General features: G+C 44.0%; 1 protein-coding gene across 1 annotated transcript in view; it reads right to left on the reverse strand.

Moving 5' to 3' along the window:
- BLMH (bleomycin hydrolase) overlaps positions 1-25,001 on the reverse strand; it is a 63,231-nt gene that overhangs the window by 32,532 nt on the left and 5,698 nt on the right. The window contains exons 4-6 of the mRNA XM_083172308.1: positions 24,017-24,158; positions 15,820-15,908; positions 13,096-13,188 (exon numbers count right to left, since the gene is read on the reverse strand). Coding sequence (XP_083028434.1) covers positions 13,096-13,188; positions 15,820-15,908; positions 24,017-24,158 — 324 coding nt within the window. The remainder of the gene's footprint in view (positions 1-13,095; positions 13,189-15,819; positions 15,909-24,016; positions 24,159-25,001) is intronic.

Below are 25,001 nucleotides of genomic sequence, written 5' to 3' on the forward strand. Positions count from 1 at the left end.
AAGCGCCACATAACAGGAAGCTGAAACTCTGATTACAACACATAAATATTATCCTAACAAGGGCATATAGACATATTATGACAGATTGGAAGAATGACAGACGCCCTGTGCAAACACAGCTCTAGCTACAAGATAGAAAGGTCTCCCCCTTATAGCGGGATACGGTCATTTGGTCTACAGCATGATGGTCGACAGTTATTAGGTCGACACCATTACGTCGACTTGGGTCTGGGTCGACATAGGGAAAGGTCGACATGGTTCTAGGTCGAAAGGTCATTAGTTCGAGAGGTTCTTAGTTCGACAATGTTTAGGAGTTTGACAGTCAAAATGTCGACATTGGGTTTTTCACTGAGCCGACATGTCCCGACAGGCGGTATTTCATGCCCTACCATCTACTAGGGTGTGGTGGGAGAATAAAATAGTGCGCTTGGCACCGTGCCGAACGCATCGCGAGTGCAGCAAGCGATTCGGGGGGATGCGGTGCACTTGAAACTGTGTCCATGTCGACTGTGTTGACATTCAGGTAAAAAAAACAGTGAAAAACCCCATGTCGACCTTTTGAATGTCGACCTAGACATTGTCGAACTAATGACCTTTCCCCATGTCGACCTAATGACTGTCGACCATCATGCTGTAGACCAAATGATCCTAACCCCTTACAGCATTCGGCTAGACTTTCCAACTGAAGAGATGTGGGTGTGCACCTCATATACTGTACATACATACACACACGCTAAATAGGATATTCCTCAATTATTTGCTTCTACTGAGCCAGTTCAGCCATAGTGGCAAATGATCTAGTACTGTACCTAGATATGTGGTTATAGGTGAATGTAGAAAAGAAATAGGTCACCAAAGTGGCCTGAAAGGGCGCCTGGGAGGAGTTGTTCTGCTGGAGCTGCAGTCTCTAAACTTGGGAAGTCTGACCCAAAGAGAGTAATACAATAGAAAAAGGGGTGGTTGAGACCACGCTCGCTAAAAACATGCAACAGGTGTAAATATGTATTTAAACATTTATTATTATGAATAATATGTTTTAATACATATTTACACCTGTTGCATGTTTTTAGCGAGCACGGTCTCAACCACCCCTTTTTCCATTGTATGTGGTTAAAGGTGCATGCTAGTAATAAAGCAAGCATTTGACCTCAAATGAAGAGACTGGAATAAAGTGTGTGTGTGTGTGTGTGTGTGTGTGTGTGTTTGTGTGTGTGTAAAGTTTAAATCAGCAGAGGAGTCTGTTTTAATATAAATTACAAAAAAGTTTTTTTTTTGTCGGTGGCACAAGACCCAGAGTAGAGACGGGTGGACCACCTTGGGTAATTTATTTATCAATGCAAATACAATACTGGGGGTGTGCTACCATCGGACATGAGAATTAGTAGAATCAAGAGAGAGAGAAGAGATGTCCTATGTCGGTGCACCAAACAAGAGTAAAATTTAACTTTTATTGATTCTTTTTAAGAACTGCGAGATAAAAATGAAGACATATAACAACATACAAGGGTGGGATTCACACAATATTAAAACCAAGGTGGCAGGCAGACATTGCAGAAGTGTTTGTGTAATACTGTTATTCAACTTCAGACAGTGTGTGCCTGGTCTGTACAGAAAAAGGTTAGAATCTGACAGGCCAGGTTATGTATACAAGAGCGGGTTAGAAAAACCTCTTAATACTAGCTCTTTGTGACACAGGTTCGTATGCGTGCATATGGGGTTATTACGCCTATGAGGTCATAGTAACGTCAGTGGGGATCTGCATACACTGTGATAATTGCCCAGTGTATGAGTGAAAAATCACTTCTGACTCCTGAGGAGGATCCCTCTGAGGTTATAACCCCCTCTATATGGGCGCAGTTCACCAATACAGATTGCCCTGTGTGTGCGATATCTGAACGTTCTGAGATCTCTTCTCTCTCTCTTGATTCTACTGTTTTAATATAACATTTGAACAAGGAGAACCTTCAATGTTCGTGTTCCGAGTCAAGATGCCAGCTGGAACCAATACAGGCACTTGTGAAAATGCTGTTGCAGCTGCAAGTATGTATGTGTAATATATGCAAAGGTCACAGCCCACTGGAGGTGCCTGTGTACCACTAATTGGGTACAAAAACAGAACAATCGGACAAACATTGCACCTGAGTAAAGGAGGCCATACACTGCTGCGATGTCTCGTAGCAGTGTACAGACACCCGATACCCCGCGAGCTGCCCGAAAGGAAGGTCCCAGGTCAGGTGGTCGGACGGCAGCAGGTCCAACCACGACTCAGGTCCGATGCGCACGGTAACGCGCATCAGACTTGAGGGAACATCAAACTAACCAGATTCGGGCCGATTGATGGCCCGATTCGTCGGAATTGGTCCAAATCGGCCCAGTGTAAGGCTGCCTAAACTCTATGGTCGCGCAGCATAGACAATGGAATAAGGCACCAGAGCCATTGTAATTGCGTACAAGAACGCCGACACAAGCTGTGACACACCCCAGAAATGGGAGCGACACACCTGCATTTGAGTAGTCACTTCTGGTTACATTCCACAAATGCCGCCTTAGGGTCAATCACTTTGTGAATAAATCTCTGCAAGTCTCTTGCAAAACCATCGCAGTACATGCGCAGTGTGCCCATGATGCCTGTGTAGTGCCAGAAATGGCCTCACAATATTGACACTGCACATAACTTTGAAATCCAAGTCACTGAGCTACAGATATGCAACTAACATTTCAAAACGAGATAAAAATTATAAATTTACAATGGAACTGGGAATGAGGCGAATGACAAATATTCAGCCGGATGTAATACAGTCTGAGTTTGCCGGAGGTGTGGGATTCTGGCCTTACTCGGACATTTTTTTAAATAGCAGCAATCATTTAGAAGGCATGGTTTTACCTGGTAAATGATTGCTGCTTTAAAAAAAAGGTCAGAGTTAGGTCTGCATCCTGCGCCTACAGCAAACTCAGACTGCATTACATCCTACATTGTCTGTAATTCCCCTTTTACACCAAAAACCCTGGTCGGACCCTGGTCTTTGAACACTGGAGTTTCCAGGATCTGACCCTGCTTTATACCCCATTTACACAGCACTTCGACCTGGGTCTGCACCATTTACACTGAACCTGGGTCAGCCCTGCTGATTCTTGTGGATGTCATTGAAAAATGCTTGCTCGTTGCCAAGGGGGGTGAAATTGCTCATTACCAGGGGGGATGAATTTGCTCGTTGCTAGGGGGAGGGGGGGGAGGGGGGGGGAATTGCTCATTGCCAGGGGGGGTGAAATTGCTCATTGCCGGGGGTGTGTGTGTGTGTGTGTGTGAAATTGCTGGTTGCCAAGGGACAGGGCCGTCTTGGGGAGCTGTCCGCGGCTGCTGAGGGGGGAGAGGGGGGAAGCTATCCCCAGTTGCTGCGGGAGGAGGGGGTGTCTGCAGCTTCTGAGGGGTGGAAGCTGTCAGGCTGCTGAGGGGGGAGACGGAGGGGATGCTGTCCGAGGCTGCTGCTGTAACCCCCCCCTGCAGCCGCTGGGTCCCTGTGGCGGATGGGCTGTCAGTGGCGGGGTCCTTGCGGTGGATGGAAAGCGCTACTAGTTCCCATCCACTGCAGGGACACCGCCACAGACAGCCCATCCACCGCAGTGACCCCGTGGCTGCAGGCATATTCGCCCCATGTGTATGGACCTTAAGTAAATTTTTTTCCATTAACCCTTTGAGTGCCAACAGCTCTGTAAGGCAGGGCTTGACAAATTCTTAAAAAATCTAGGAGCCAGGATGAAAGTGTAGGAGCCAGACAAACTAAAAACAGGGGCAGTGCGCGCCGAAGGCGCAAATTTTTTTACAACGCAATGCCTATTACACATGTCACACACCCATTACATTATTCCACATGCCATAATGCCCACTACACATTATGCCACACACTGTAATGCCCATGACACATTCTACAAAACAACGGCATGCCCATTACACATTAAGCCACACTGTAATGCCCATTACGTATAATACCGCACGCTGTAATGCTTAGTACATATTATGTCACATAAGTGCAGCTTACCTACATACTCATTGCCAGGGCTTGCATGCTTGATGCTAGGGGTCAAAATGCCCTTTAACAGGGATAGCAGGCAGGTACAGCTGGTGAAAATTCAGTTACAGGCAAACTCTCCCTCCTCCTAATAAAACACCCAGCCCCTCTACCTCCCCTGGCCACACACACATGGCCCAGGTAATGCCCCTCCACAGTACCACATCCCTAATGCCTGCCCCCCCCAGTAGTGACACATCCATAATGTGCTCTGTGGTGGTCGGGCAAAGGGGGGGACAGAGCACCGGTGGCTGGGCAGAGGGGAGGGATGTCATGGAGGCTGGAGCTCACATGGCCGGGGCAGAGGGGGGGCTCTCACGGAGCTCACATGGCCTGGCGGAGGGGGGCTCTCACGGAGCTCACACGGCCTGGTGGAGGGGGGGCTCTCACAAACGGAGCTCCTGCAACAATGCGGAAGGGGGACGGAGACGGAGCTCCAGCGCCGGGCCACGGTGGGGGAGGGGGCGGTCAAGGCGGTCGGGGATCGCGCTGCACTGGCCTGACAGGACGGGGGAGACGGGTGGTCGGGCTGCCGACGACCAGATTCTGCTTCCTCCCTCCCTGTAAAATATCTGGTCGCCAGGAAGCAGAATCTGGTCGCCGTGGTGACCTGGCCCCCGGTATTTGTCGAGCCCTGCTGTAAGGGATATCAGATAAAAATGCCAGCGTCGCTCACATTTGTTATATGAATTGATATGATCAAATATTGTGTAAAAAAAAAAAAAGTTTATATTTCCTATACAAGGTAAACAGTACAGGTCATTTTGATGAATAAAAAGGTTTGCTTGGCAATTTTCACACCAATTTTGACAAACCCACTTTGCACTCAAAGGGTTAAAATTATATGAAAATAAACAATTTTCTAAGAATTACAGGTCATACACTAAACTGCTGGTAAAACAAGAATGATTCACTAACCTTTGCTAGATATAATCATTTTATCTATAAAGCGCTTTTCTTCCTGTACTATTCTTGCCAAAAATTTTAACTATGACATGAACTTTTTCAGTGGTAGATCAGTGACCTACAAGCTACATGCAGAACAGATGTTACTTCAGACATTAAAGCCATGATAATATTGGCTGCACCAGAAACATTACTCAGAGTCCTCTGTTTAACTCTACTCACAGGGTGGTTGAGTTGCACACAGATGCAGTGCATTGTGCATATCGCTGCGCTATGCAAAGCCGTCTGCCCCCCGCAGTAGGCGCCGGGCAGGGGGAAAGCCGCTCAGTGTGTATGCACTGAGCGGTCCCCCCCCCCAGCGATGAAAATGATCATCGCTGTTCATACACACTGGGCATAGTCACCCAGTGTGTATGGACCTTTAGATTCTGAACCACTCCAAGTTACTATGGCTATGGGGCATGTGCAGTATGAAATATAGAAAGGTCCAGCTGCAAAAGGGACCTCCATGCAACACTGCATTAGCCCCTGCTGAAATCAGTTGTTAATATAGGCAGCATCTGGCTAACAGGGCTAGATATGGGTTTGGGGCAGTACGGATGGTGTAATGGTTGGCATTACTGCCTAACAGCGCTGAGGTCATGGGTACGATTCCCACCAAGGCCCTAACTGTGCAGAGTTTGTACATTCTCCCCGTACTTGCGTAGGTTTCCTCCGGGTACTTCGGTTCCTCCCACAATCCAAAAATAAACTGGTAGGCTAATTGGCTCCCAACAAAAATGAGCACTAGAAACCCTGCCTGTGTGCGTGTATATGGGACAGGGATTACCACAAAAGACTTCAAGTTGTCATTGATGTGCAAGGGGCAATACACGATATTAAGAACTGGGGTATGTAAACTTTTGATCAGGGTCATTTGGGTAGTTTCTGTCATTATTATTTAAAAAGAATAAACACAGTTGTTTGACAATAAATGGCTTCACCCAACCACTAACCATGAGTGAAAGAAAAGCTTGTGAGTTATCATTCATATTCTCCGACAAATGGCCAGAAAGTCACAAATTCTGCTACGGAATGTAAACTGATGAGCACAACTGTATATTGTGTTATAGTTTTTAAACTTTAGATTCAAATGATCTGAACCCTTTTATGTTCTTGTCTGCTTATTACAGTGCTGGGCCCAAATTGTACTCTATAAATGATATTTTGGACTAGTGGCTGGATTTCTATTTTGTAGCAGCCAAAGCTAATGAGCTATGTCAGCTAGTATTCCGAACTTGTGTTTCATATTGGTATCAGTTTTCCCCAAATGTCGTCCATGTTTTCCATTGTAATTAGCATAGGCATTACAAAGACTGAGATGCATGACCTTGCATTTATCTACAAACATGGAATATGCCACGTCATGGGACAATTTATATAAATCTGTAATAAGTTACAGTCTTGCTCTATGTTAAGAAACCTCCATGGAAACCGTTTAGCAGAAAGTAGGGCAGCATGAGTTACTTAGAAAACATGATCAGTTTTACTCCACTGTATCCGACTAATGTGGGCCACATATGCACGACCAGATTCCCTTTCTGCCAATCTGACCAGTGGCCATCAGTGATTAGCAGTCTGCTGGTGTATCATGGAAATACAGCATCATAAAAATTTAATTTTCAACCATATTTTGGTCGGAATCAACGAGTTGGGGGGAAATCCAACACATTGGATTTCTCCGATCCCATGACCATGTCATAAGAGGGATTGCCCAGATTTCTGCATCACGAATGGGCCCCATAAACCAGTACTGTATTCCAGTAAAAGACAGGTGATTGTGTACACTTGCTCTTAAGTAGGGTACACAATATGCGCAATGTTGGGTCGATTTGCCGTTTTGTAACATCAAATCGCTCAGTGTGTGTGATTGGATGCTTCCTTGGTCGCTATTGGCAGATGCTAGGTTTGATGTGCTGCATATTAAGGGGGGTATTCAATGTTGGGTCACGGCTGTTGAGCTGGCCCGACAGCCGTGACCCTGTCCTGTTCTCGGTCTGCTCAATGTCCCGCCTGCCGCAGGAAGAGAAGCTGGCGTGGCCACGAGAAGTGGCGAGCTACGGCTGGGAGCTTGTCAATTCCCGGCAGAACGAGCCTGACTGCTTGTGAAGTCGGCTCGTTCTGCGAGATCCCCTGTTCAATGCTGTTGAGGAAGACCGCATAGAATAGGCAGGCGAGAATTTTACCACTGAACAACCAATGCTTCACATCAGACCGCATACAATAGGGCCCCGCAGCCATCTCCCCCATCGGGGGATAGCTGCGTATCCCCCTCAAACCTAGCGATATCACTAGCAACCTTGTTTTTGCAAAAGAAGAATGGAATAGGATCTGGACCATTCTGGGCTGACCGGAATACGTTCAGATTTTGGCACGTTGGCCCATCGCTCCAGTGTGAATGTATCATTATACTACTGTAGGGAACATGATCTGCAAAAGGAAAATTGGTACTTGTGTACTTTCACGGCTCCTATCGCATGCCATATGTAGTGGCATGCGATGGGATGCGATTTTTGCCGTTTTAAGCAGTTGTTTTTTTAAAATCGCATGCGATTTTTAACAGAAATGCATCCAAATGCATTAAAATTAGTATCAAACATGTTCAATGGCCCCCATATGTAATTTTTCAGGCTGTACCACCCCCACTATCAACGCGAACCCGAAGCGTGGCGAGCGCAGCGAGCCCGCGAGGGCCAGCGGTACGCGTCCTACGACCTTTTCGTACCCCCACTATCCACGTCTGCGTGGAGTTGAGAATAGAAACTGTGGCGAGCGCAGCAAGCCACCGAGCCCGAAGCGTGGCGAGCGCAGCGAGCCCTGCGAGGGGACACGGACACCTGTGAAGCCCGCGAGGGGACGCGTATACCTATGAAGGTATCCGTGTCCGCTCGCCACGCTTCGGGCTCGGTGGCTCGCTGCGCTCGCCACACTTTCTATTCTCAACTCCACGCCGACGTGGATAGTGGGGGTATGAAAAGGTCGTAGGATGCGTACCGCCACGCTTCGGGTTTGCGTTGATAGTGGGGGTGGTACAGCCTGAAAAATTACATTTGGGGGCCATTGAACATGTTTGATACTAATTTCAATGCATTTGGACGCATTTCTGTTAAAAATCGCATGCGATGCGTTTTTTTTACTATGCGATGGACATCGTGGGAGCCGTGATTGTACACAAGTACCGGAAAATTTACAACCGGTTTTAAAACATTCAAAATTAGAGAATAAATAAAGGGGGGGAATGTTGGTGGATAGATATGTAATCATTCACAGTGGTGTACCAACCAAGTGTCCAATATATAAAGTCCAGGGACGAGACTACTATATTTAAATGATTAACATCATTAGAGATAACGGAAACTAGATCTGAAAATAAAGTGTGTGAGATAACAGATCTGAAAATATATGTACCCAAAAGGTTATCTCTTGACAGTTGTAAAACACGTGTAACAGTTGATAAAGATTTACTTGTCAACAACAATAATGATCACAAAAGCTAAGCATTATGTAACGATGAGAGAGGCAAATATTAGGGAAACTTCTAAAGGTCACAAACACTGTCAAAATCAGGGAATGGAGATAGGACATTTAGCCAATCCATCAACATTAATATACTGTTAAGATGCCAATTATCCAAACTAATTAGGGTCAAGGGTTTGTATTATTATACAGATCGTATACTAGATCAAACTCAAAATAAGGATACAGGACAATAAACTGTACACTAAAACAATATATTCATTAAAGTCTATTTGTTTAGATCCTGTTTAGATAACTGGGGTTCTACTGTTTTTTTGCATGAACCTAAATTAAATATAAATATGTAATGTAAAGGGGATCCTTACTCTTTATGAGATTCTAACAAGGGCACTATGAGAATGGCTGCCAGCAGGTAAGCACAACCTTTGACTTAGGGGGAGATTCAATCGCCGTCGAGCATCTCCCGTGGGGGAGATGCTCGACGGGCCCTATTCAATGCTGTCTTCCCCGACAGCATTGAACAGGGTTTCCTGTCAGAACGAGCCCGACATCTCTAGCTGTCGGGCTCGTTCTGCCGAGAACAGCCGGGAAGTGACGAGCTGCCGGCTGCAGCTCGTCACTTCCCGGCTGCAACTCGCGGCCACGCCCCCTTCTCGCCGCTCGGCGGCCGGGACATTGAATCCCGACTGCCGAGCTCCAGGCGAGCTCACCGAGAACGGGACAGGGGCACGGCTGTCGCGCTAGCTCGACAGCCGTGCCCCTGACATTGGACTCTTATAATGGTAAAATAAGTAGTTAAGAGTCGACTTGCTGACTCCACAGCAAAAGTTGCCAGAAGGGCTGTGGCATCAGTTACTAGAAATGTACAGACTCCAAGTTCATAATAAAAACGTTTATAAATATTTGCTACACTATAAGAGTACATAGCACAGCAAGTTTTTAATTGCACAATTTCAATCTATTACTCTATACTTTTTCTTTACACCTTGGTTACATTTTGTTTGTTGTGCTTTGTATATTTGCATGTGATATACAAAATAAAGCACCATATAAAGATGTACATACATTTATTTGAAGCTGTAGATGTGTACACAGGAGCTGTGCAAAAATATGCAAACATTTCTGTTGCCTGGATTTGTATTAAGATGGCCACTGGCAGCCTTGCATATTACAGTGGCTGCCTATGAAGACGGAAGACTGGATGTAATGCAGTGCGACTGCAGTGGCTGCGCAGGATGCTGGATGAATTCTGAAGTTTTTTCTTTTTTCTTTAGAGGAGCAGAAATTTGCAAGGCATGGTTTTGCCTTTCGTCCAGCATTCTACGTCCGCCGGACTCACCCTGTATTACATCTGGCATGCAGCATCCATTGCAGGTCAGCCAATTATCAACGTTCTGAGTAGTTCTATGGTTGTGCAGTACGACTGTAGGAAGTAGGTTCCCACAACCTGGGGATTGCAGTCGCAATTTTAGATGTCACTACCGTTACCATCCAATCATTTTGCAAAGAAGTCCTCTCTGTCGCTGCCATTGTAAATACATTATGATACATGCGCAGTATGTATTAGACACATATACGCACGATAAATGATCAAGTGCTACATAAATCGCGTTAATGTAGATCTCTGCATGAGGATACTTTTTGTTCTTTTCTCTCTTACAACTGAACTTTATGTATATAAACGTTTCTTCTACTTAAGTTTTATCCCTATTTCTTCTACTATGCTGCCATCTAGTGGTGGAAGTGTACAGTTGTTTTTCATTCTCTGAACAGTATTGCATAGGATGGACACACTGCATGCTCCGACACGTCCAACCGATCTATATTTTCGGATTGGTCCTACACAATTATCTGGTGATTTGGTGATATTGGGCAGATCGACCATATAATTGTAAAGTGTATGCCTAGCATTAGGTCCATCTTTTTTCATCTGTATCAGGGCCCATCAAGACACTGTCCAAACAATGCAGCAGGGGCTTTCGCTGTCCTGTAATGGAGTGGGAAGGTAAGATGTTGCACATTTTTATGCCCTTTTACTAGCATTTGTAGACTCACATAAAAAAAACGGTTCCAACAATATATGGCTTCTAGAAAAAAACACTTTCTAGCACCAAAACTATTTACATGAGCTTTACAAATGTTAAAAACACCTTTAAAGCTCATTTAAAATACTCAAATGTGGGGGAGGGGGGTTGTCGTCTTGAAAAATAACATTAAAAATAGACAAATTCCGCAAAAAGTGTCAAATGCAGAGCTCTATGATTAGGCAGCCCTCTGCCTCAGCTACAAACATCCGCACTGACAGGATTCACAGGCTTTGGAAATGTAAACAAGCCCCGGCTGAGGCTCCCAGAGAAGCAGGTCATTGAGTTAACTTTTTTTTTTTATCTCTGGGAACAAATATTTTGGGCAGCTCTCAATTCCAACCCTTTATACAAATGTCTGGCTAAACTACTATTTTTTCTGGATAGCGCACTGGCTACTCAAAGGCTTTATCGTCCAATTACCACAGCTCTTCAAAAGGCTTTCTGACAACACTCATGATTCTCCAGAATTGAACTTCTACAACCATTACTACTCAGAAGGAGATTCTTCCGTTGCAGAAGCTTCCGAGTGGAGGAGGTATTTGCCTCCACCCCCAAACCTGTCCCCCAGGAGTGGGTGGCTCCAGCATCTTCACTTTGCTGAGACTTTTTCATGGCTTGATTCAGTTACCATCATCAGCGATTTCATGTTCTTGCTTTTAGTTACGTGGGTGTTTTTTTTGTCCTTCTCAGGAGGTTTCTCCTAAAGTTATATGGTTAAACTAAACATGCAGAACCCCAAAACAAGACTCTCCCAGCATATTTGGCAGAGACCTGTCCCTTGTCCAGGGCAGGATGGCTATGGTTTAACTGAATCAGAACTTGTAAGCCCTTGGCAATAAAGCAAGCAAGCTTTTTGTCTGTAAACAGAATTGGAAAAAATTGCAGGATTAAGGTGCGCTTGATCCTGAAAGGTCCATCATTTTTAACCCTGATATCATAGAGATTTGCTGCTTATTATGAGCAACTATACAACCTCAAACAGGACCCGACCTACGGAGGACATTATTGCAACCTTTTTAGACTCAACCAATGTGGCATCTCTTCCCCATGAGGACACAGCTGCCCTAGGCTCCCCCCAGTCTTCCAATTACATTTCTGTAGCCATTAAAATACCTTAAAAAAGACAAGTGCACCATAACATTTCATATGCAGATACAGCCTTGATCAAACACAAAATAAAGGTATGCCACATATTTTAATCAGCAGAAAGTGCTTGTGTATCATATTTACTCTATTTTTTCTACTGCATTTTAACCCCTTCCCGACATTTGACGTACATTTACGTCATGGTCGGGAAGTACTTTCCGACACATGGCATAAATGTACGTCATGATTTCAAATTGCCACCCCGTCTCGAGACGAGGTGGCAGAGGGACAATGTCTGCTGTCCCTGACAGCAGACATCCTCCCTCATTGCCCAGGGGGGGCAGCGATGCCTCCCGTCTTGGGCGATCGCTGCTATTGGCCGTTAAAAAGTTAATAGCCAAAAGCACCGTTGAAATGCATTGAGTCTAAAATTTAGACTCTGCTGCCCCCTAGCGGCCAAAAAAAATAAAGGCGGTTTAAATAATGATTTAAAAATAAAAAATAGATATGGTCTTTGTTAGTTATTAACTATTTTGAGTGATATGATTATTTGTCTCACAAGCAGAAAATGGAACATTTTGCAAATAGCAAAATGTTCCATTTTTTCACGACACTTTGGTATTTTTCCCCCCCAAAAAAAAACTGTATCGACCAAATTTCACCACTAATTTAAAGTACAATGTGTCACGGGAAAACAATCTCAAAATCACTGGGATAAGTAAAAGCAAAAAAAAGTTATACCCACTTAAGTGATACATGTCAGATTTGGAAAAAAAAGGCTCTGTCAGGAAGGCAAAAACTGGCTCTGTCAGGAAGGGGTTAATTAAAAAAAAGTTGCAAAAGGACGCCTGGCACCACGGCATGGCGCGACTAGGAGGGCTATTTCATGTGAAAGGAGGCAAGATGTACAGGGACACATCTGTACAGGGACACATCTGTACTTATGCACTTTTTTGGGCTGGTCACATTCCAACACCAAAACATGCCCCCTAACTGCCACTATTTTGTCAGGATAGTCACACTTTTCAGGTGCTGTCCCACTAACAAACCATAGTGTCCTGCAGAGGTGTGGAAGTTCCCCTCTCATCTGCTACTCTGCTTAGCAGGGCAAGCAGTGAATAGATTCTGTGAGCATGTGCATGGCATGTATTCACAGGAGAAGGGGGCTTAGGGCCCTTCAGCAGCTCACAGAACACTGGGCATGCTCCCCACGTAGGCAAAAATGGGGGGCATGGATTGTAAGAACTGCATTTCCTCTGAGGCCACATCTCCTTTTCAAACATGTGCCTAGTTCTCAATCTATACTTTCACAAAATGTTGGGAGGTATGATCAATATCAGGACGACAGAAACAGAGAACCCTCTTATTTAGCACAAGCTTTCAAAGCAAATCATATAATAAGCAAGCCCAGAAGACGCCTAAACAGCACTTACCTCCTCTATCATAGTGTCCAAAGCTGTAGAGATTTCTTCCTTTGTACAGCTGCTGGAGAGCATGTTCCTCAGTCGTAAGCAATATTCCCGCATCTTAAAAATAACAAAAAAAAAAGTTTATCTTCCAATATTTTATGCATGTAACCAGTATATAAAACATTTTCACCAGGGATTAGGCTGCGGGAATGTCGGGAAGCCACTGAGAGCATTCTCACTGTTGGGAATCCTGTGCGCCAGGATATAAATACCAGCCTTTACTTTACTAAGTGCCCTAACTGGGTGTGTGGGATGTTACAGAGAGCGTGTTGCATGGTATTTCAGATTATTTAAGACTTGCAATAATGTTACCACCTGTTTTCTTCATTTCCAAGTAAAATAGTATAATTTAGAGAAAAGTCAACAACACCGTTGGATAAAATATTGTTTTATATTTTTAGCAGTGCTGGGCAACGATTACAATTTTTAATATCATAAAATTTTTTGCAATTAACTGCAATTAATCGCATTGTTAGGCACATAAGTGCTGCTTACCTACAATCTCATTGCCAGGGGTTCCATGCTTAATGTTACCTACCTGGCTGTTGCAGCGACCAGTGGTGCCGCTGATGGCTGCCTAGGCGCTGTGCAGCTCGGCGGGCATGTGTTCCCCACATGTAATGTCTTAATGTAATGTATGTATTGCCTTCTCCCTCCCCCCCCCCCCCCTTCATCCCTGCTTGATGCTGCACTGTAAATCCACAAAAATTCCTAGTGTGCGCAAGCATACATGGCCAATAAAGTTGATTGTATTCTATTGCCAAAAGGAATTATATGCTTGTTGCCAAGAGGGATTACATGCTCAATGCGGGGGGGGGGGGATCACATGCTTGTTGCTTGGGGGGGGGTGGGGGGTGGGGGTGGATTACATGCTTGTTGTCTAGGGGGAGTAAAATCTTTTAATTGGGGGGAGCATTAGAGACACTGCGTTCCTGCTACAAAGGAGACAGCCGCTAGAGGTGCAGGAGTACTTTTAGCGAGTTTTCTGGCAGTTGAACTAAGACCTAACCAAATACACATAGAAAAATAAAATCTATCTGGTCACATGCAAGAATAACAGCAGTTTCTGTACTAATAGACCTGAATCTCCTATATATTTAGCCAGATCTGTCAATCATGTGTGTGTATAACGCTGAGCAGAGTTACACAGTCAATTCCGCCCCCTGCCCAGCATTATACACCCAAATCTGGCTAAATTTATAGGAGAAGGAGACAAGCTGCATATCCCCCTGTCCGGTGTTTTTGGCAGTGGGTGGAGATCAACATGGGAACTCTGACAGGTCTGCTGCTATGCAGCCTCATATGCAGCAGCTGCGACACACTGTATGTTCTGTCACCTATCATAGCAAGCATTATCTTTTTCATAATATTTTGCTACAGCAGCTCTTCTGTGGGATAGGATCAGACTAACCCCCCTCCCGGCAGCATCTCCACCCACAACCCTACCCACCCCCCCCCCACCAGCATCTCCGCCCGCACCCCCCCATATCTCCCGCCAGCATCTCCGCCCGCACCCCTGTCCGAGCAGCATCTCCAACCAGCATCTCTGCCCGCACATACCCCCCCCCCCCCTCCCGGCAGCATCTCCACCCACACACCCCCCTCACGACAGCATCTCCGCCCGCACCCCCCTCCTGACAACATCTCCACCCGTACCCTGTACACCCCGCCCCCCCCAAGCTCACACCCCCTTTAATCTCAAGTTGTTGTTTTTTTAAATCAAGGTCCCACTGCCGGCACGCGGAGCATAGCTCTGTCACCCGGTAGTCCCGCCCCCCCCCCAGTTCAGATTGCACCCCCCCCCCATCTCCCACCAGCATCTCCACACGCCCCCCCCCCCCCCCTTCCCGGCAGCATCTCCGCACCTACCCCCCCTGCCGGCAGCATCTCCACCCCCAAGCACCTACCCCCACCCATAGCACCCTACCCTCACCCACGCAATAAATGCGTTTACAGGTTAAGAGGGCGCAGCCCCTTACGCCGCTGTGAAGAGCGCAATGAATTACCTAGTGCTCTAATAAGACAGCAGGTTTCCCAGGACCTAGGCAGAGTGGAGGAGAAGCTGGAATCCCTATCCTCCCTCTTATCTATCCTCTGGTTGGGAAGTTCCATCTATAACTCAAGCAACTGGGTATTCCTGCGTCTCTGAATGCACTGCATACTGTCCTGCTTGCATTCTGACTACCTGGTTCTGCTGCTGCACAAGAGGGAGAGCAAATTATGTCAGTGTGCCCCTTACAGTATCCCCTGCACTTCCCTTAATTTGGCTATGGCTACCTACAGTCCATTGTACCATATGTCAAAGCAAACATAAGAAGAAATAAATATATTGTGGTTGTGTGTTCTTAAATTGTAGCTTTAGATATTCAATTATAAAAATTATCTTTTTATTTCTGCAAGATCCATGGACTAAAAGCCCATATACAATACTGCTGTGGCAATTTCTGTGGTTTGTGGCATTCCCAGAGATTGGGGAATCTCCAACAGTTAGGAAATGCCATACTAAAGTTAGCCATGGATTTATTCAGATTTCTTTTTAAACATTACTGCAAACTCTAATCTTACTATATATAACACTAATAGCAAATTAATGTTGGTAATTGTGTAGTAGATCACAACAGAACACATTTTAAATAAATGTAAATAATTGGAGGACACGTGAAGATCACCAGTTGCCAGTGGACCTACCTTGTGGTTCAATATGTCGTTCATTCTGCGAGTAGCTTCCGATGTGTGGGATTCAGGGAAACACTTCTTTGGGATAACGCCATATTTTTCTACAAGAAAATTGAATAAGGAAGATGGATACACTTGTTAATGAGACATCGTCTTGGGTAAAGTCTGTCCTTCTCTTTAAAGCTTAGCCCTAATATAAAAGGTTCTGCTTTCTATACACAAATTTGTGATAAGAACATAAAATATATATATACATATATATATATATATATATATATATATATATATATATATATATATATATATATATATATATATAAATCAACTGCAATGAAGACAGCGTCACTCCGGGACTTCAGTGAATCAAACAAAACTTTACTGCATCACGTCTACGGCGTTTCGGGCATCGCCCGTCATCAGGACAGTTACAGTTAACATAGTGTGAAAAGTGAACTTAAATAGCTTACCATCATATCTGATGCTCTCCCCGCTGCGCCGCGTCCCCCGCCCGCTCTGCCGCACTCGTTCCGGTTTACAAGGCGGAAGTGGTCAGGCGTGACGTCACAGGGTCCACGGGCTGCCGGTGAACTACTTGTGTAGAAGGGGAAATAAAGTGCTCAGTGCTTACAACCAAAATATGCATTCAAATACAGTGAAAATATATTCAGACATGTTATATATTAAAATACAGTGATGTAGCTCAAATAATAAAACAAATTGATGACAAAAGAAATAAATGAAAAAACGTGTGTTGGATTAGGTTATACTTAATATATACAGCTGCCACTAGATGGCATACTTATGTGGAAAATCCAGTGCTAATGTTATACTGTGCAAGATTATAATTAAAGAAATTTTTTTAAATGCTGCTAAATATCCGACAATATAAAATACCAGATATATGCTGAATGGATGTCCTAAAGACCTGATCATAATAATTTTTACAAAAAGCAACTATAGTTAATGGCCTCATTTAAACCTCCCGGGCTAATGGTATTTAAAGAATAAATCCATCTACTCTCCAGCCTCAATAATTGTTTTTCTCTGTCACCCCCTCTATGTGAGGGTGGCACTTGATCTATGATCTGATAGCTGAGCTGTGACATACTGTGTCTAGCCATAGCAAAGTGCCGCGCCACAGCTTGGTCACTATTGCCTGTTGCCAAGGCAGATCTAATGGCCATCCTGTGCTGGGCCATTCTTTCTTTAAACTGTCTAGTGGTTTTACCCACATAGGCCAAGTGGCACGGACAAAGAAGTAAGTAAACAACATACTTGGAGCTACATGTCAACGCAAATCTGATATTAAAAACTTTCTCTTTCTTGGGATGTTTAAAATTATTACCAGTTATCATATATTTACATGTGGCACAACCAATACATTTATAACATCCTGCTGGCCTTTGTAAAAAGTGCTGTGTGCGTGCTTGCCCCATACCTGTTATATCATTCTTGACCACTTGGTCTCGTATGTTTGATCCCCTTTTATAACTAGGCATTAAAGTGGCATTGTGCATACTTTTAAGATCTCCATCTGATTTCACAATGGGCCACAATTGCTTGACCTTTGGTACAAATGTTTTTGTCTGTGTAGAGTATTGAGTCACCCAAGTTATTTTATGGTCACTCTTGGCTTTCAATCCATCTTTGTTTGCAAGTAAGTCATGTCTATTCTGTCGACACGCTCTTTCCCTGGCTGTTTTTAAATTTGCCATAGGGTAGCCTCTACGGGCAAATTTATTCATCATGATGTCTAATTGAGCATCACGTGTGTCGGTATCACTGTTAATACGACATACCCGCAAAAATTGCGAATATGGGAGACCTGCTTTAGAGTGAGTGGGATGAAAGCTATTATAGTGTAGTAAATTGTTCCTGTCGGTGGGTTTGGTACCCTGTGTGCAAAATACTTCTACTTATTTAAAAGATACTACCAACTTGTTACAGCTTCTTGATGTGTTTGAACAGGTCCCTGAGAACCTTGTGATGGCTACCATCGATGTGTGTAATTTATACACGTGTATACCCCACCAGCTTGGCCTAGAGGCGGTGCAATCCTTGATCACGGGTAATGTGCAATATAAGGGTCCTGAAATTGCCTTTTTTATCGATGTTTTGAAATTTACACTTACTCACAACTGCTTTTATTTTGACGGGCGCTTTTTTAACCAAAACCGGGGTTGTGCGATGGGATCAGCGGCAGCTCCGGCCTATGCGAACGCTTTTATGCATGTGGCTGAGAAAAACATTTTTTTTCAACCGGAATGGTTAACGCACATCGCACGTTAGAGGGGGTGACAGAGAAAAACAATTATTGAGGCTGGAGAGTAGATGGATTTATTCTTTAAATACCATTAGCCCGGGAGGTTTAAATGAGGCCATTAACTATAGTTGCTTTTTGTAAAAATTATTATGATCAGGTCTTTAGGACATCCATTCAGCATATATCTGGTATTTTATATTGTCGGATATTTAGCAGCATTTAAAAAAATTTCTTTAATTATAATCTTGCACAGTATAACATTAGCACTGGATTTTCCACATAAGTATGCCATCTAGTGGCAGCTGTATATATTAAGTATAACCTAATCCAACACACGTTTTTTCATTTATTTCTTTTGTCATCAATTTGTTTTATTATTTGAGCTACATCACTGTATTTTAATATATAACATGTCTGAATATATTTTCACTGTATTTGAATGCATATTTTGGTTGTAAGCACTGAGCACTTTATTTCCCCTTCTACACAAGTAGTTCACCGGCAGCCCGTGGACCCTGTGACGTCACGCCTGACCACTTCCGCCTTGTAAACCGGAACGAGTGCGGCAGAGCGGGCGGGGGACGCGGCGCAGCGGGGAGAGCATCAGATATGATGGTAAGCTATTTAAGTTCACTTTTCACACTATGTTAACTGTAACTGTCCTGATGACGGGCGATGCCCGAAACGCCGTAGACGTGATGCAGTAAAGTTTTGTTTGATTCACTGAAGTCCCGGAGTGACGCTGTCTTCATTGCAGTTGATTGTATTAGGGTTTGTTAAACCCCTGAGGCGAGCACCCGGGCAGTCATCACCTGTTGCCCCAGGTTATTCCCAGGAGTTGCCGGACATATTACGTTACTATATATATATATATATATATATATTGAAGTGAATTTACTCTACTTTGTAGTGTAAAAGATTGGTATCGGAGATATAAGTTGTACACAGAATTGTTCAGAAAGGAGTGTGATAAATTATTTGAAATTACAGTAGACATTTCTTCTGTAACAAGAGGGGGTATTAAAGAGAGGAGCTTTGCTCCATGATAAAGGCCTCTGCAGCACTGCCACATGCATGTCACACACATCTGCAGCCATTATGCACCACAAAAAAAAAAAGAATGGCTATGAATGTGTTACTATCTTTGCTTGCAGCGACATTACACAACAAGCTGTGTGTATGAAGTTAAAATGCCTGTATACCTCTCAAAGAGAGCCTTTAAAAGCACTCCTTCCATACATTTACCTTATTTTAAGCAACATCCTTCAATATTCAAAGTTTTCCACTGCCCTGCAGAACTCCATGTTAAAGGAATACTCATACACCACCACATTACTAAATATGTGACTTATTCTAGTTCACTCTTTCTGACAAAATCCTTCTTAGATGGACAAAACCATGTGCACTCCAGGGGGGCAGATGTAACATGTGCAGAGAGAATTAGATTTGGGTGAGTTATTTTGTTTCTGTGCAGGGAAAATACTGGCTGCTTTATTTTTACACTGCAATATAGATCTCACTTTGAAGGAAAACCCCACCCAAATCGTATTCTCTCTGCACAAGTTACATCTGCCCCATCTGCAGTGCACATGGTTTTGTCCATCTAAGAAGGATTTTGTCAGAAAGAGTGAACTAGAATAAGGCCCTATGTGAGGAGACAACAAGGGGGCTGCCCTGCAGGTGTGTCCTGCTGAATTTCCACGACTTCCAAAGCCTTGGGAACTTTGGCCCTTGGAACTGCAACACACTATACTGTAATTGCAACTCATGGATCCTGGAGATTTAGCCTAAAAACAATCCAGGGTCCCGTCCTAGGCATTTCTATAAAGGGGGCAGATGAATAACACAACCAGCTCATGTTTAAATTGGATAAGGATGTACCTCTGCCCGCCAACTGCAAAATGTGCCTTGTAGAAAGAATAGCAGGAAAAAAAAAGAAAGTCACCTTACAAGTAGGGAGGCCAATCCCGGGATCGGCGGGATCCCGGGATTTTGGCCTAAAATTGCCGGGATTTGAATCCCGGGATTGAAGCTTCCAATCCCGGGATTAGTAAACCCATTAGTTTTGGTTTAAAGCCGGGCAGCGCTGAGCACCAGAATATGGCTCAGACGCTGCCCGGCTGACTGTTTCTTACCCCCGGTGCTGCTGTCGGGAGTTGGGAGGGACTGAGTGCTGTGCTGACAAGCATGGCGGCGCCCAGGCTGCGCAGCGTGAACCCTGACATCACGTCACGCTGTGCAGCCCGGCCGCTGCTCTGCCTGTCAGCACAGCACACTGTCCCAAAGCCGGACAGATGCCCGATGTGCCAACCCCAGCCTTCCGCCCACCCGCCGGAGATAGCCGTCCTGCTGCTGCCCTGTCACCACAACCCCCGCCGCCGTGACAGTGCGGGGGGGGCAGCTTTAGGATAAATTTATATTGTCATCTGGGGGAGGGGCCGGTTTGTTTTTTATTAGGGAGGCCAATCCCGGGATTGAGCATTTTTCAATCCCGAATCCCGGGATTGAAAAAATGCCCCGGGATTGGCATCCCTACTTACAAGTAAGGACAAAGAGTTCAGATATACCCATCAGCCATAACATAAAAACCACCTGCCTAGTATGGAATAGGTCCCCCACGTGTTGACAAAACCGCTTTGAGCGATCGAGTCATGGACTCCACAAGACCATTGAAGGTGTCCTGTAATATCACGCACCATTAGCAGCAGAAGCTATAAAGACCTGTAAGTTGCATGGTGGGGACTCCATGGCTCGTATGGCTTTTCTTTCCATAACATTCTACAGATGCTTGGTCGGATTAGAATCTGGGGAATTACGAATCAAAGTGACACCTTGAACTCTGTCATGTTCCTCAACTATTCCTGAACGTGTTTTGCAGGGTGGCGGGGCACATTATCCTGCTGTGGGAAGCCGCTGTCATCAATTAATTCTGTTGCCGTGATATGGGGTACTTAGTCCGCAACAATATTTATGTAGGTGGTTTTTGGCACTGTAACAGCCACATGAATGCCAGAACACCACACTGCTTTCCATAGTGCTTTCTGATGTCATCTCCTCCTCCAGTAAGCAAAGCCCAAATCTGTCCATATAATGTAAAAGAAAACATGATTCAACAGACCTGTCCAACTTCTTCCATTGCTCTATGGTCCATTTCAGACATTTACTTGCCTATTTTAAGTGTTTTTGGCAGTGGGTGGAGATCAACATGGGAACTCTGACAGGTCTGCGGCTATGCAGCCTCATATACAGCAGCTGCGACACACTGTATGTTCTGTCACCTATCATAGCCAGCATTATCTTTTTCATAATTTTTTGCTACAGCAGCTCTTCTGTGGGATTGGATCAGACAAGCGAGCCTTTGTTTGCCATGAACATCCACATCACTGACCCTTGGGAGTCCATGTTGACGGCTTGGAGCACATTTGGTAGATACTAACCACACCCCACAAGACTAACCACACCCCACAGTCATCTAGTCATCACAATGTGTCCATTGTCCATCTTTCCTGCCTCCAGCACACCAATTTCGAGAACGGACTCTCCAGTTGCTGCAGAATAGATCCTATTCATTAACAGATACCATTGTAACAAGATAATTAATGATATACACTTCACTTGTTTCAATGTAATGGCTGAAGGGTGTACAGTGTATTTAAGGAAGCACCACAACCATTGGATTAGGTTAGGGACAAAAACAAAGAAGCAGGAAACGCCATAGACAAAAATCAATTCCGATAAATTCAGTCAGATGAACTGATCAGTCAGATCAGTTCACAGAATACTAGGAGCATAGCCATCACAGCTATATCCAGGCAGAGTAATCGTAATTACAGATTTGTTTAGTGCTACGGATAGAAGGACTTAATTTCTAGCCAGTCTAATCTGCAGCTGAACCACTGCTAAATCTATGTAGAGTAGCGAGGGGGATTGGCACTGGTTATATTAGTGTGATCAATTGGAAATTGAAGATTGATAATCTAGATAACCAACATAGTTACTGCTTACTTTCTAAGTCAATAGCAGTGTTTGGTTGGTGGTGCTCCCAAAAGGATGTCCAGTGATTAAACTGAAAAGGGGGGGTCACGAAGATGACTACAAGAGAACATACGTGAGGTTTTTTGGGGCACACTTGAAAAAAAATACTTACTCGTTATTTTTCAAGTGTGCCCCAAAAAACCTCACGTATGTTCTCTTGTAGTCATCTTCGTGACCTCCCCTTTCCACTGCTAAATCTACCAGATTATGACAATAATCCATCCTGGATATTCAAGACCTGCCCTAGGCACACCATGCTGCAAAGAGAAAAGACCAGTGCCATTCCATTTGCTGCAGGGACCTCAAGAGCAGCAGGTTGAAGGGAATCCAGTTACCCTTCATAAGGTACAGCTAGAAACATAACTTTTTTTTTTACACGTGTTGAATGAGAAAAAGCAAAAGCTATACAAGGTTGGGTATCCCTTAACCAGATTGGAACCATACTTTCTGGAATGTCTTTTTTTAATTTTTTTTTTTTAAAGCACTGCTTGGGACATCTGTGACTGGAACTACTGGTGACATCTGTAACAGCACTACTGAGGACATGATATATAACTGGCACTACTGATGACATCTGAAACAGCACTACTGAGGACATGATATATAACTGGTACTACTGAGGACATCTGAAACAGCACTACTGAGGACATGATATATAACTGGCACTACTGAGGACATGATATATAACTGGCACTACTGAGGACATGATCTGTAACAGCACTACTGAGGACATGATATATAACTGGCACTACTGAGGACATGATATATAACTGGCACTACTGAGGACATGATCTGTAACAGCACTACTGAGGACATGATATATAACTGGCACTACTGAGGACATCTGTAACAGCACTACCGAAGACATGATATGTAACTGGCACTAAATATGTGCAAGAAAATGATTGCTTGGCATTCACATTCAGTGCCTGAACTAGTACACAAACTGTTTCGTTCACAAACAAAATATATTTGTGTTTATTTCATGTGACCGATGTGTTTATACAACATAAATGCATTGTGTGTTCACAGATGGGTCCCGTTCTCAAGATACCCCATTGAAATATAAAACTATTCTGTAATACAGAATAATCCATTATGCAAAATGCTTCTAGTCCCAAACATTTTGGATGAGGGATACCCCACCTGTAAGAGGTCATCGTATACAGGAACTGCTTTTATTTCAGCTGCTCTATTTAAAGCAGCAACCAACAATTCTGGCAAGTTGGTGTCCCATTTCCAGCTTTTTATCATTTGGCCTTGTAAAGGTGTACGTTTTGATGGGGCGACCAACAGTGGCATATAAGAGCGGTCCAATCGGTATTGCAATGTGCACGGACGCTAAGTGGATGCATCAGTCTGCGCACATTCCACCAAATCGTTGGCCATAAGGGAAGGAGTTTGTAACAGCGTTTGCATGAATTTGGAGATGGGTGATCGCCAATAGACGCATCTTTCTTACAACACCGGTCATAGATCCATGCATGTCCAACATGAGCCATTGCTCAGTGAGAACTGCCTGCTGTTATATTTCCAATTTACAATCCAATTACTGTCACCTGGTCTAAATTACATAACTGGTTTAAAAAAAAAAATCTGGCAAGTATCTAATGCAGCACATGTGGTTACAATTGGCTAAACAAAGTGAAAAAAATTGGCAGCCTACTATGGTCTTGTGGTAGACTGGCTCATGTTGTCAGGCATGTTGTATGAAAAACCAAGTGTTATTCCACCACAGCCATTAGGGAGCACAGCTCACTTTCAGGATATCCTGTTTCAACACAGCTGGATAAATGTGTCAGTCTCTGACTGACCAATTAGTTCTGGGAGGAGGGACATGTACAAAAATATACAACATTAGTGGTCAGGTTTATAAAAAAAAAACCCAGCTGTCTTCTTACTAGTCCTTACCGATCACATTAACCAGCATGTCCCACTGGCCTCCATCATTGCAGGGATTAGAAAGCAGGAACTGCATAAGTCTTCCATCAATTGGCTCATTCAGGTTTGCGGTTTCAATGAAGGCATTGAGGAAATAATTGCAGCGCTCTATCTGTGGGAGGTACAAATAACAACATTAACAGAAACCTTTTCCTGGGGCTCCTGAGGGAGGTTTCACATCATACCTTACCATAGTTAACTTCAGACCCAAACCCCTGTCGAATGCCCCAAAATATAAATAGGTCTGATATCACCACATAAAACCACACTGGCTATTAAAATACTCAATGAGGATTCATCTATTTTTTGGCGGTGTAGAACTTGGCGTAGTCAAATAATTTGATGGTCTTCCTCTCATACGGCAAACACAACTGAGCAGCAGACCCTGGGCATGGCCATTACAGGCAACGGGATTGGTGCACTTTCAACTAAATATGCACAGCCATATTGTCTTTAAAGAGTATTTTTACTAAGGTGTGTGTTTATAGAAGTGGGGAGGATGTCCATAGCAACCAATCGAATGCTATTTATTATCTTCTAGAAAGTGCTAGATAAATGAGAAGTATAATTTGATTGGTTGCTATGGGCTACAACTCCACATCTATAAACCCAAACTTCAGTAAATATACCCCATTTTTAATTGTTATTGTATAGTACCATTCTTGTTATGGTCAACTGCATCGTAACCAGAAATTAACTTTATCAATTTTTATTCCCCTCTGCAAATTTGCAGGGACAGGAACCACCTTAACAAGATAACTAAAATAATAAGCATTGTTAAGTAGTGTACACATAGTGCAATTCAGGGTCACTTTCTATTCAATTTGGACTATACAGTATAGCCCAAATCGAATAGAAAGTTAGTACGAATCGCACATGTATTGCCGCATTCTATGCCGGTTCGATTCCAATGTGAGGCTAAACGGCATTGGGGTCAAAATGCAAAAATAGACTG

Source organism: Crinia signifera, chromosome 2 (genome assembly GCF_055691185.1).
Source record: "Crinia signifera chromosome 2, ASM5569118v1, whole genome shotgun sequence".
Lineage (NCBI taxonomy): Eukaryota > Metazoa > Chordata > Amphibia > Anura > Myobatrachidae > Crinia > Crinia signifera.